This window comes from Mastomys coucha, unplaced genomic scaffold, assembly GCF_008632895.1.
Source record: "Mastomys coucha isolate ucsf_1 unplaced genomic scaffold, UCSF_Mcou_1 pScaffold22, whole genome shotgun sequence".
NCBI lineage: Eukaryota > Metazoa > Chordata > Mammalia > Rodentia > Muridae > Mastomys > Mastomys coucha.
The window spans coordinates 27549055-27562094 of NW_022196905.1; the positions used below are offsets into that span (position 1 = coordinate 27549055).

The window sequence follows — 13040 nt, forward strand, 5'->3', positions numbered from 1 at the left end:
TTGTTGCTGAGAGGTAATTTTTCATTTTAATGCTTTCTTTGACGAAATTTAAAACTTGTTCCCTCACGTGTTGGCATCTATTACTGTCTCTTGAAATTTCATTTGACTATAAAAGACAGCCTTGGAAAGCCTCGTTTGTTACAAGAAGATATAAGACACACTTTGTCTGTAGACATATAGGACCCTCTGGGTGACCTTCAAAGACTCTTATCTATACTCTAGAGTTTACTTTCCATTTAGTTCCCCTGGTATGCTCTGGGAGGTCAGCAAGTCACAGGCTAGAAGGACTTGCTACCGAGCTGAGAGGTGGCAGGACCCGGTTCCGCACCCATTCCTGGTGTATCCCTGGGACAAGCTCTTTGGCCTGGGTCCAGTCTCTAGAAGGTGTCTCTAAGTCTGGGTTCTGAGTTGCAGCACCCATGCGGACAGCTGGGATTTAAAGAAACACCAGTCTGCATATGGTCCAAAGCCAAGGTCTTCTTTTAATAAGACACCTCCCCTTTTATCCTGTCTGTAGTCAGGACACTTCCACAACTCGTTTCTTTGAAAAGTCACAGCATCTCCCAAGAAGGCTGGGCAGAGCTAACACTCCCATTTTTATAAAGGAGAAACGTAAGACCTGGAGGAAGATAATTTGCTCCAAACCACACATCAAGGGTGTTCTCTTATGCTGGTATCCTCTTGGTGTTTAAGATACTTTTAGAATAAATCACTTTAAGGAGTTTAATTGTTCACATTATTCTCTCTCTCTCTCTCTCCTTTTTTGTACCAATATCTCCAGCTTTCCATGAAGTAGGAGGGTATGAAGCCTTCATGGAGAAGTACATGAAAGCTATTCCAACTCTGGTTTCTGACGGAAATCTAACCATCAAGGAAGAATGCTACACACCCAGGGCCGACTCATTCCATATATTCAGAGACCCCATTAAGGGAGACATGCCGTGGCCTGGGCTTATCTTTGGCCTGGCCATACTCGCCCTGTGGTACTGGTGTACAGATCAGGTATTCAATATGGGTGTGCAGGTGGACTCCCACCTGTCTGGCTAGTTGGGGTTAAGTACATAGAGGAAGGCTCACAGGGCCTGTGGGTTGCTGGGGACTGAAGGCTAAAGACCCAAAACAGGGAAGTTGAGATATCAGAAGAGGGTCACGGCCTGCACAGCTCCTCACTGGATTGTTCCCGGCAGGTCATTGTACAGCGATGCCTCTCAGCCAAGAACATGTCTCACGTGAAGGCTGGCTGTACCCTGTGTGGCTATCTGAAGCTACTGCCCATGTTCCTCATGGTGATGCCAGGGATGATCAGCCGCATTTTGTATACAGGTAATTCCTCTAGCTGAGCTCAGTCCATTCATTCCTACTTTGCTGTCTCTAAGGCACGACAGAAGCCCTCCAGCTATATACGCTTTTGCTTCGCTCTTTCATGCATCAGGGTTGCCTGTGTCAAGCACTGTGCGCACCAGGGGCATGGAAATCTCTTCCCTGATTTCTTTTTAAATAAATTTATTATTTATTTGTGTTTTAAAGTTTTAAAGTTGTTGAATAGCAGTCTGGCTTGACAACCTGAACTTGATCTCTAGAGCCCACCTTACAGAAGGAGAAAACTAACTCCCTCATTTCTTACACTGACTCCTGCTCTCTCTCTCTCTCTCTCTCTCTCTCTCTCTCTCTCTCCAAGAAATAATGTTCACTGTCTTGCAGTTCTGAGCCAACCCCCAGGCTTGTAACAGTGTCTAATAATTTGTCTTATAATTTAATGTCAAAGGGTCCAGCAAAAATAACGATGATAAATAAGTAAAGCACTACAGAGTGACAGTTTGGCAAGCACCCTCCAAAGGGAACTCAGAGTAGTTGGCAAGCATTTGCTGTGTTGTCCTTGGCTGCGGACCTCTCTAGGTGCTCACGTACCTGTACTAGCTTGTCCACCAAGAGAAAAATACAGATGGCCTCTGTATTCTAAACTCATACGTCTGTGGCTCTCTAACCACATCTATATTGAAAAATATTAAAAATATTCACATCTATACAGAAAATATATAAGTTTTTGCTTATCACTTTTCCCAAACAGTATATAGTAAGTATAGCATCTACCTTCTTGTGACGTGCTGTAAGTACTCTGGCTCAGGGGGAAAGTATGCATGTGTTCCAGCAGGTGCTATGACATTTACCTGCAGACTTCAGATCCACATCCAAGGAGAATCCAGGTCCCAGTCACACATGGATACTGAGAGTCAGTGGTTCAGCAAACAGGATGGCTCATGGTGATGGCTACTGAATACATTTACTTACAGAGTATTGCTATAGTGAGTTGGTGCTCTGTGGGTCAGCGCTACCTGAGTACTTAACAAGTGTTTGCTGAGCTGAATTCTAAGTTTCTAGAAATTTCTCCCAGATTCTAGATTGTGTTGCCTTCTCCTCCCAGTCTATTTCTTTCTTATCTCCACCTTAGATTTCTCACATCTTGGAAATCACCCTAGTTTTCTAGGGAGTTGACTGTATGTCTAAGAAACATTCAAAATAAACCTCAAAACTAGGAGCCACAAATCACTGTTAATTTTAGGAGAGAAAAAAAGAGAGAGAGAGAGAATTAAGCTATTATGACAGACATCTTCTCCCTTGCCTCCAAATCATTTCTGTGTCATTTCGTTCTCTGCCTAAGAGCCATCTTCTCGTGGTGAGAGCTTCAGGATGCATCACTATGGCAGGGAAGGGATACAACACAGAGGATTTACTGGGAGGCCTTCTTTTTCTGGCACTGTTTCAGACGTTGGGCAGGAATGTCTTGTTTGAAGTGTTGCTTTAAGTAGGTAAACGTGCAGCCATCTCCCCAAGGAGTATTTGCTCATATGACTCTTCATCTCTCTCTCTAGAAAAAATCGCCTGTGTCCTCCCCTCAGAATGTAAGAAATACTGTGGCACACCAGTGGGCTGTACCAACATCGCCTACCCAACGCTGGTGGTGGAGCTCATGCCTAACGGTGAGACTTTCTTGGGAGTCCAATTTGATTTAGGCTCCACCTAGACTCCTGGGTGCATTCTGGGACAAGCCATTTCCAACTCAAGGGTGTGTTCGAGGGTAAAAGCCCCATTTCCATGTTTTTGAGTTTAATTTATGTCTTCATGACATATGATTTGATTAGGGTCTAGAAATCCTGGGTGTCTTATGCATCTGTCCAGCTGAAAAAGGAAATGGTCTGAAAACTTGTCGGGGAGAGAACTTCTCTTTCCATGCCTGTGTAGTTAACCATTTAAAGCTCTTAAACAAAGAGGTTTGTAACTTATAACAGCCATTTCAGAAGACAGTGTGAGGCTCTGAAGTGTTGAAACATGAATGGGTAAATGTGGTCTACGTAAACACCGGAATGACAGTCAGAAGATTCACCAGGAGGTAATCTGTTCACTTGTGGCAACATGCAAAGTGTTAGGTGACACAAGCCAGGTAGAAATGCAAATGCCAAATGATCTCATTGCAGTATTAGAGTGTGTGTGTGTGTGTGAGTGCGCATGTGCGTGTGCATGTCTGTGCGTGTGCGTGTGCGTGTGTGTGTGTGTGTGTGTGTGTGTGTGCATGTGGAAGCTGCAAGTAGATATCAGGTCTCTACTTCTATTATTACTTAAGATATCTTATTTATTATCATTGTATGTGTATCTGTGTATCATGTATGTGTATCTGATGTGTGCATGTGGATATCAGAGGACAGCTTTTAGGAGTTGGTTCTCTCTGTCCACTGCAGATTCTGGGGATCAAACTCAGGTCATCAGGCTGTGTACACATCACCATTACCCACCAAGCCACTTCTCTGGCCCATGCACCTTATTTTCCCCCACAATTTTTAAAATTCACATTGTGATAAAAATGTTAAGTGTATAAAAGGGAAATCTGCAAATTTGTAGAGAACATTTTAACTGATGATGATTGCAACAGTCTATATTTTCACTCATTTATAATAATTATAGTTATTTTCCTATTTTACTTATTCTATTATTAAAATGTAATTACATCATTTCCCCATTCCCTTTTCTTCCTCCAACTCCTCCTATGTACACCCCTTTCACCCTCACAAATTCCTAGTACACACACACACACACACCTGAGTCCACTTACTGTTCTTTGTATGTATATGATTTCAGAGATGAGCACTTGGTATTGGATAACCAATTAGGAGCTCATCCCTAGAGGAGACAACTTCTCCTGGTCTCAGCACCCCTCAGTTGCCTGCAGTTCTTTGTCTATGGTTGGGGCACCATCCATGTTAGCATGGCTATTGGTGTTGTCCTTGTTCAAGTTTTGCGCAAGCAGCCACATTATTAAGATGAAACGTCCTGTCATTTCTAGAACAAAATCTTACAGCCTATTTCCTGGTCCTCTGCATCTTACCTGTTTCTACTCTGTCTTTCTCGATGTCCCATGAGCCTGAAGCCACACACATTCTTGTTGTTGTTTTGAGACATGATATCTCATTGAACTTGGAACTCACAGTCTTATCCCAGAATCTGTCTGTACCACACCAGCTGGGGTGACAGTCCTAGGCTTTATGCAGATGCTTTATGCAGATGCTGGGGATCTAAGCTCATATCCTCATGCTTACATAGCAAATACTTTACACATGAGCCACCATCTCAACCTTCCTCCCTTGTTCATTCTATCTATCTATCTATCTATCTATCTATCTATCTATCTATCTATCATCTATCTATCATCATCTGTTTATCATCTATAATGCTTATCATCTATCATCTATCTATTTATCATCTATGTATCTATATCACCTATTTACCATCTGTTTATCACCTATCATTTACCTATCATCTATCTATATATTTATCATTTATCTATGTATCTATCATCTATCTATTTATCATCTATTTACTTATCGTCTATCTATTTATTTATCTGTCTATCATTTATCTATGGTTTCTTTTCTTTTGAGGCAGAGTCTTATGTAGCCCAGGCTGGCCCTAACTTGAATTGATATTAATCTTCTTCTCCGAGCTTCCCTCGTGCTTGGATTACTGGTATGCACTGCCCTGGCTAGCTTTCTTTTTTTGACTTTTTCACCACAAACTTTATGCATAACCTTGGGCAAAGAAGCATTTGTATTCAAATCATATAAGAGCAGGAGTAATATTTAACTTCTACACTGAACTTGACTGCTTATTAATGAAGGTCCCAGTGAGCAAAAGTCACACTTGTTTGCAGGAATGCATGTGTCACTTCTCCAAGCTGGCCCTCTACACACTGCTCTTATGAGACCCTAGCACACGGTACTGTGGCGGAACAGTGAACAACAAAAAAGACACGTGCAAAACTACATAACGCTGTGTGTGCAGTGCTGTTTCCAGCCTCTTTGGCTGTCACCTGGCTCCTGTGAATACTGAATCCCCAGTGCCATTCTTGGGCTAGACAACACAACGATTTCCCATCCCACCCCTTACATCACTCAATAGTATTGAATGTTGTTAATCAGTTGTCTTTCTTGAATCTTTCTTTTTGGGTTCATACTATTATCTTCTTCTATTCATCTCTTTCCCATCTTCTTAGGCTGCCTCTCCTGCTCCCGCTCATAGATTCAGCTTCTTCTTAGCCACTGAGTGCCACCCACTAACCCACATTTTCTGTCCATTTTGTCTCCTAATTATCTTGTCTTTATCTTCCAGTTTACTTTTGCCTTTCTTACCTTACTTAGTCTGATGATGTACCCCAATTTTGGGGCCTAGGCTGATGTACAATTAGATTTAACAAACATTCATTGAGTATATAAGTGAATGGAGGCTTAATAAGAATAGAAAAAATGAGAGGCAATTAAACTGTTTGTCCCCACGCTGCCCAAACCACCAGTGACAAAGCTGATGTGGCAGAGTTTGAACAGGTCTTGCTGCAGGCCACAGTCTGTGTCACAGACCTGCTTCACCAGGTGATTTATTAGGGTGGCTTACAGGCCGTGATCCAGCCGGTCCAACCGTTACTGTCTTCCAACAGAAAGCCCAGAATCTATTAGCTGTTCAGTCCCTGAGGCTGGATGTCTCAGCTGGTCTTCAGTAGATGCTGGAATCCCTAAGAAGTAGGCTCTCAGGCCAGAGAAAGAATGAACTTGCCAGCTAGAGCGAAGGCAAGGAGGCAAAGAGCAGGAATTTCTTTCTTCCATGTCCTTTATGTAGGCTGTCACCAGGAGGTGTGGCCCAGAATAAAGGTGGATCTTCCCACCATCAAAGATATGGATCAAAAGTGGGTCTTCCCACCTCAAATGATTTATAATTAAGAAAAACCCCTCAGGGGTGTACCCAGCCCCTTAGGTTTTGGTTAATTCCTGATATGGTCAAGCTGGCAACCAAGAACAGGCATCACATGCTGCATGCCGAACCCTTGAACAGCCATCACATGCTGCATGCTGCACCCTTGCCAGATGGGATTTGCAACAGGCTCCCTCCCACTCACAGATGCCTTCCCAGTCTCTTTTCAACCTAGTTTAAGCATTCTTCTGCTAAATCATGAATCCTTTCGGTGAGCGTCCTTATGAAAGTCTCGTTGGTTGGAAACACCTGCCACTGCCACGACCCCACACTCAGCACCACCATCATTATTTTTTCACTGAAACATATCTAACGTATATCTTGTCTCTCAATTATTGTCTGCAGAGGTCTTAGCGTTTAAAGCTACAGCCCACTTAATAAAACATCTCTTTCTTCTTGAGCAATACATTTGAGGATGCAGCATGGTTTCTAAAAGCAAGCAAACGTCGGGTACTAGTGGCACGAGCAGCAGGGAGCTGGGATGATGGGTACGCCACTCAAAGCCTGTTCTCTTCCAGGTCTTCGAGGCCTGATGTTGTCTGTCATGATGGCTTCCCTCATGAGCTCCTTGACCTCCATCTTCAACAGTGCCAGTACGCTCTTCACCATGGACATCTACACCAAGATCCGGAAGAAAGCATCTGAGAAGGAGCTCATGATTGCAGGAAGGTAAATGCAGCCAGCCCCCTGCATCCCAACCTGGAGCGTGGAAGTACAAACGACCATGAAAGTTCTACCCACCATAGGTCTCATGTTAGGCAAGATTAGCAGACACTTGGCATGACTGGAGTTATCTCTGTGGCCAGGTATATATTTACCTGTCGCTGTCTTTTTATTTTCTGTGGTACTGGAAGATTGAACACAAGGGTGTTGTAGATTCTGGTCAAGTGCTCTATCACAAAGCTAGATCTCCAGCCCTATCATTTCAATTCATATAGAAAACAATTGAACAATATCCCACTGGAGTTTGAAGAGACATAAGAAATCAACTTCTTTATCTCAGGTGAGCGATGAGCATTAACAGAATGCAATTGTCTGTGCCTTAACTAGAGCTGGACTGAGTAGAGCCAGGCCACCATCTGCAGCCGATTCAGTCCCCACCCAGGGCTCTTCACTGCTCCAGGATGCTCCTCATGTCCTCACCTCTCTAACTGCTCTTTTTTTGGTGGCCCAAGTGTCCCCGATGTCTCTACCCTTTGAAGTAACATTTTTAGTTTCAAAAATGAAGTGACTGAAATTTTATTTGTGAACATCCTCCGTAAATTACAAAGCACCAGCTATGTGCGCATGTGTTTTAACAAGTGGTGCTAGGATTGAACTTGGCACTTTGCAGATACTAGGCAGATGTTCTACCATTGAGCTGCATCCCTACTCTGTATTTTTTTTTTTTGAGAAAATAAGGATCCCCTCCAAAAAGGGTGTCTGACCAGCACAGAATCTACTACTTTGCGCCGAGCACCACTGAGGCCTTGATTGGCTTTTTCTTCCAAGGCTTCTACTGAAAGGGAAACCAGTATGTTGACCTTTACAGTTCTAGTATGCATCACATAGCTACTGGCTTTGGGCTTGCTCAGCACTGAACAACCTCACAGTGACCTGAAACGATTGTATGGTTTGTGAGAGCAATCAAGGACTCAGATACACGAGAGGCGGGCATGCTATAGAGTAGTAGGGAAGAGGGAGATCTTAGATTCAGAAATGGCGGGTAGGGTTTGGGTAAATAGATGGCGGTATGGGAAGGTCATCCCAGAGGTAGATCTATGTGAAAACAGTGCTCATTTGCTTTAAATACACACGGCGTCTTTTTTGTAATTACATTCTATGTAATAAGATCTTGTAAGAGAGTCTACCAGAGTTTTACAACATGAGGTAAAATTCAGGAAGAAGAGAGCTATAGATACCTGGTTACTTCCTAACTAGCCCTGTTTCTGCAGAATCTCTCCTTGGCTAATGTTTTTAACTTTGTTGAAACTTTATAAGAAAGAAGGAAAGGGAGATGGTATTTTAAAAATTTTTATCATCTCCAATTTGTGAGTTTTTCTCTTATTAATCTTTATCCCGATCTTTTTTTTTATTAGATGTTTTCTTTATTTACAATATCTCCTTTCCCAGGCTCCCCTACAAAAGAAAAAAGAAAAAGAAAATAAAATAAGAAAAAAAATAGCTGGAGAGCTAGAGGCTTGGAAGGAGATTAAAGAACATGTTTCATATCATGCAGAAACAATAAGAATTTGAATCCACTATTACCTTGCTCCAGAGTCTATTACCTTGTACCTAGACTTTAATTCCTCTCGAAGTGGGATTTTCCTGTGTTAGATCACTGGGCCTAACTGACTGTTGAAAGTCAAATATGTTTCTGTTATACATAAACACAAGTAGCTTTCAGGTAAGCAGAGTAAGGAAGAAAGAAGCCTCAAGAATAAATCTGCTTATTTTGCTTCACTGTGTTAACATGAGATATGTATGTAGTCATATAACACACACACACACACACACACACACACACACGCTTGTGACATCTGCATATAGCTGTATATATATACGTATCTATTTATTCATGTAAGGCATTGATATTCTGCTGTGGTGCTTTGATTTCAGGCTGTTCATCCTCGTGTTGATTGGCATCAGCATCGCCTGGGTACCCATTGTGCAGTCTGCCCAAAGTGGGCAGCTCTTTGATTACATCCAGTCTATCACCAGTTACCTGGGGCCGCCCATTGCAGCTGTCTTCCTGCTTGCCATTTTCTGCAAGAGAGTCAATGAACAAGTAGGTATCGTTCCAGCAGCCCCAGAAAAGCCAGTTTGCTTGCAGAAGCTGTTTATGGGGATTTGTATATTCTCTGTGAAAAGGATTCTGTGTTTCAGAGATTTCCAACAGAAGTGGATATGCAGTTATAGGTTTGGATGGATATGTCTCAAGGAATCAAGAGACTCCCTGAGAGTTGGCATGAGCCCTCAGGAATTAGGATCAGATCCGCTCTCTTTTCTCTGACTCCCGGTCCTTGCTACAAGGTCCCAACAAATAGTGTATGGTTCCCTTTCAATCATTTCTTTCCTGTTTAGGTACTTAGTTTTATTTTCTTTGAATTGGTCTCTGAAATGCTTGTGTTTATGTTGCCTCCCAGAAGACTAACTTTAAACAGGAAGAGCCTTCTTTAACAAAGGAGAAATAAATAGAACAGAGGTGTCTCCTAGTTGAGGGGAGTATACTCTATGCCAAGAGAGCTTCTCCTTCCTTGCTCTCTGACAAGATAGGTTGTGTATTCTCTGACAAGAAAGGTTGTTTATTGTATGAGGTATGAGTTAGAAACAAGGGTCACACGACACTCTGCGTGTTCATATGACTTCTGCCCAGCATGGATTCACTGGTGCACAGTGAAGTTGGCCATACGTTACACATGTAAGGTTTTTCCTCATTATAAGTTCTCTGATGAATGAATATGTGTAAGCTATAAGTGAAGGCTCCCGTGGTCATTATATGCATAAGGGAGGTGCCCACTCTCAAGTCTCTGGTGATAAAGGAGAGCTGACTGGAGGTTTTCCCACTCTCGCTGAGTAATGAGACACTTTCTCAGCTGCATGAATATACACACACATATATATATATACATATACATATATACATATATATATATATTTGGTGCACAATACGGCTTTCCATGTTCTTCACACACACCTGTCTTCTCACTAACATGGCTCCACTGTTTCTACCCACCCATTCTTTGTGACTCTGACTTGACTCTGTGGCTCCCACCAGGAAGTGTTTGTAATCCCTGGGTAAGCAACTCCAGAGGGTGCTTACAGAGGCTTACAAGCCATCTACCGTGTGAACTTGTCTTTCTAGTTGGAATTCCTCAGGGCCCCAGAAAGGACAAAGTCCTAGCACTCAGGCAGTTCATCGGTGAAACTGTGTAAGACAGATGACAAATAAGCTATAAAACACAGGACAAAGAGTAGGTAGGCAGGGATACAAAAAGGGCCATGTCAGCAGACACTGGGTGGAACCAGCAGGGAAGGTTCCTCAGAGGAGGGAAGGGATTAAAGTTAGAGAGGAAAACTGGAGGGAGCAGCCTCAGATGCTCCTGTGGAAATGGAAGGGGAACGTGAGGGACTTGTCAGGGGTTTCACCTCTTGAGAGGGAGTTTATGTGTTTGAAGAATAGAAGACACAACTGGAAAACAGGGCAAGAGTAGGTTAGAAATCCAGCTGAGTGAATCTGCGTCCACAGGAGGCTGAGATGAAGTTTAAAGCACAGTAGAAGTGATGCCTAGGCATGGATGTGCTGTCGAGCATCCCCCTACACAGGAAGGGTTGGGCAAGGGTGGCTGCTGCCCATGTGCCATGCTAATTGTCTGACATGATACACATGATGGCATGGTTTTGATTTTCTTCCCAAAACAGATGATTACTCTACTACCAAAGAAATACTTTGTTAGAGGTTTGAGGTACACAGTCTTGAGGCACACAGTTTTGAGGTACACAGTCTTGAGGCACACAGTCTTGAGGCACACAGTCTTGAGGCACACAGTCTTGAGGTACACAGTTTTGAGGTACACAGTCTTGAGGTACACAGTCTTGAGGCGCACAGTTTCAAGGTACACAGTTTTGAGGTGCACAGTCTTGAGACACACAGTTTTGAGGTACCCAAATCCGTACATGTGCATCTCTTCCTTCCTCATCCGTGATGAAGACCATCCAGATTTTCTGTTGACACACAACTCATGCATAGATAGACTCATAGAACCTGAGAGATCAGAACTACAACTCAAGTTGATTTTTTACAGACTAGTAAATTCCAAGTAAATATACTGGGATAAGTTTAGTAGAGATTGTCAGAAAGCTGGTTCATTAGAGAATTTTAAAATACAAATTCAAATAGTGTGTTCAAAAGCCTTACTTATTCTTGCAGGAGACTGACTCAGTACTTCCAAATATTAACAGTGAGAATTGGCAGAGAGTTCCACAGTTCTCAATTACGAGAGATTTCGCTTTTTCTGCTTCAAGCAGGGTAATGTCTGGAATGCGTACACAGATCTGGTGGTAGTAGGCAGGCATAAGCTGGACATCTTAAAATCCACAAGTTGGCATTTCCAGAGAACCATCAAGACTGAATGGTGGTATATTCATGTCGGTTTGACATGCCAAGGTTGAAGAGCTCTGGAAGAGAGTCTGAGAATAGCAAGGACAGGTTGCGAGAGTTGTTGGGATTGGCCAGGGACTGTGTTTATTAAGGCATAGCTCAGGGTCTTCAAACAAGGCTTCAAGACTTGTCAAGAGCATCTTAAGGATAAAGGGAAGAGAAGAGATTAATTGAAATGAGGGAGGAGGAGAGAGAGGAAGAGGAAGGGAATAAGAAGGGAGCATCTCCTCGATGCTGTTTATCAGTAAGATTCTAAGTGGTGTCAGCGATCACACACCTGCACATCTGCATTCCATCCGGAACCCATATAAAAGTGGGAGGAGAGACTCGACTCTACAAACCTGTCCTCTGATCTTCATGCTGTGGTGTGCACACACATCAAGTGTGCAACCATACCCTCTGCCCCACACACAGTAAAAAAAAAAAAAATTAAAAAGCAGAGACTGTTCTTTGTGGGACTAGAGAGACAGCTCAGCAGCTAAGAGCACGCTCCGCTTTTTCAGAGGACTGGAGTTTGGTTCTCAGCACCTACATCCAGTGCTCTCAAGTACTGATCTAGTTCTCAGGGCCTGATGCTTCTGGCCTTTGCAGGTACCTGCACTCATGTGCACCCTTCCCCTCACACATATAATTAAATATAAATTGTCCAAAACACAAGAAAAATTTCAAAGGAAAAGTGTTCGCAGAATAATGGGAAACTTACTCTTTTCTTTTCCCATTTTCATTTATTTGTTTAAAAGAAACTTCTAGATTTCAGGCATGGGCTAGGCACTCCCAACTGAAAGTGAATGCAGTTTAGTTCCTTCTACAGGGTGGCTCTAAGCTTAAGTGGGGAGGAGCTAGAGAACTGAGTAAAAGATGATGTAGCAATTGGATCTATGCTCATAGGAAGGCGTCTCCACAGAAAAGAGGGCACACACACTGAGTTCTGAATAGCTTAGTCTATTTAATCTAGGGCAGGAAAAAGACTCCATACTCTCCTGGACAGAGAAAACAAATTAGACAAAGACCCTAGGAAATTAGCATAAATGGCATCTGTAGATAGCCAGTAATGTAGTGTGTGGTGGTTTTAACGGGAATGGCCTCCACAGGCTCATATTTTTTGATGCTTGGTCCTCAGTTGGTAGAACTGTTTGGGAAGGATTAGGATGTGTGGCCTTGTTGGAGGAGGTGTGTCATTGGGGTTGGACTTTGACGTTTCAAAAGCCCATTCCGTTTCCTGTTGGCTCTATCTCTCTCTGCTCCGTGTTTATAAATCAGGTGAGCTCTTTCTCGGCTAATGCCTCAGTACCATGCTTGCCTGCCATGGTGGTTATGGATTCTAACTCTCTGGGACTGTGAGCCCCAAATTACAATGCTTTCTTTGACAAGTTGCCTTGGTCATGGGGTTTTGTCACAGTAAAGACAATACTCTTGGAATATAAAATATACAGGTTCAGATGATCAGCGAAGAGATTGCTCAACGCTTGAGAAAATCAGGAAGTCTCTCTTTTACCATCTTGCTGATAACATTATAACTTGTCACTGAGCTTTCAGACAGTGGCCTTTGGCAGTAGGTTCTCTAGGTGAGGACTGGCCAGAAGGAAAGAAGTCAAGTAGGGAAAAAAAA

The 13040-nt window shown here is 42.9% G+C and overlaps 1 protein-coding gene across 1 annotated transcript in view; it reads left to right on the plus strand.

Moving 5' to 3' along the window:
* Slc5a1 (solute carrier family 5 member 1) overlaps positions 1-13040 on the plus strand; it is a 66621-nt gene that overhangs the window by 46573 nt on the left and 7008 nt on the right. The window contains exons 8-12 of the mRNA XM_031337868.1: positions 782-1002; positions 1188-1323; positions 2871-2978; positions 6810-6960; positions 8890-9058. Coding sequence (XP_031193728.1) covers positions 782-1002; positions 1188-1323; positions 2871-2978; positions 6810-6960; positions 8890-9058 — 785 coding nt within the window. The remainder of the gene's footprint in view (positions 1-781; positions 1003-1187; positions 1324-2870; positions 2979-6809; positions 6961-8889; positions 9059-13040) is intronic.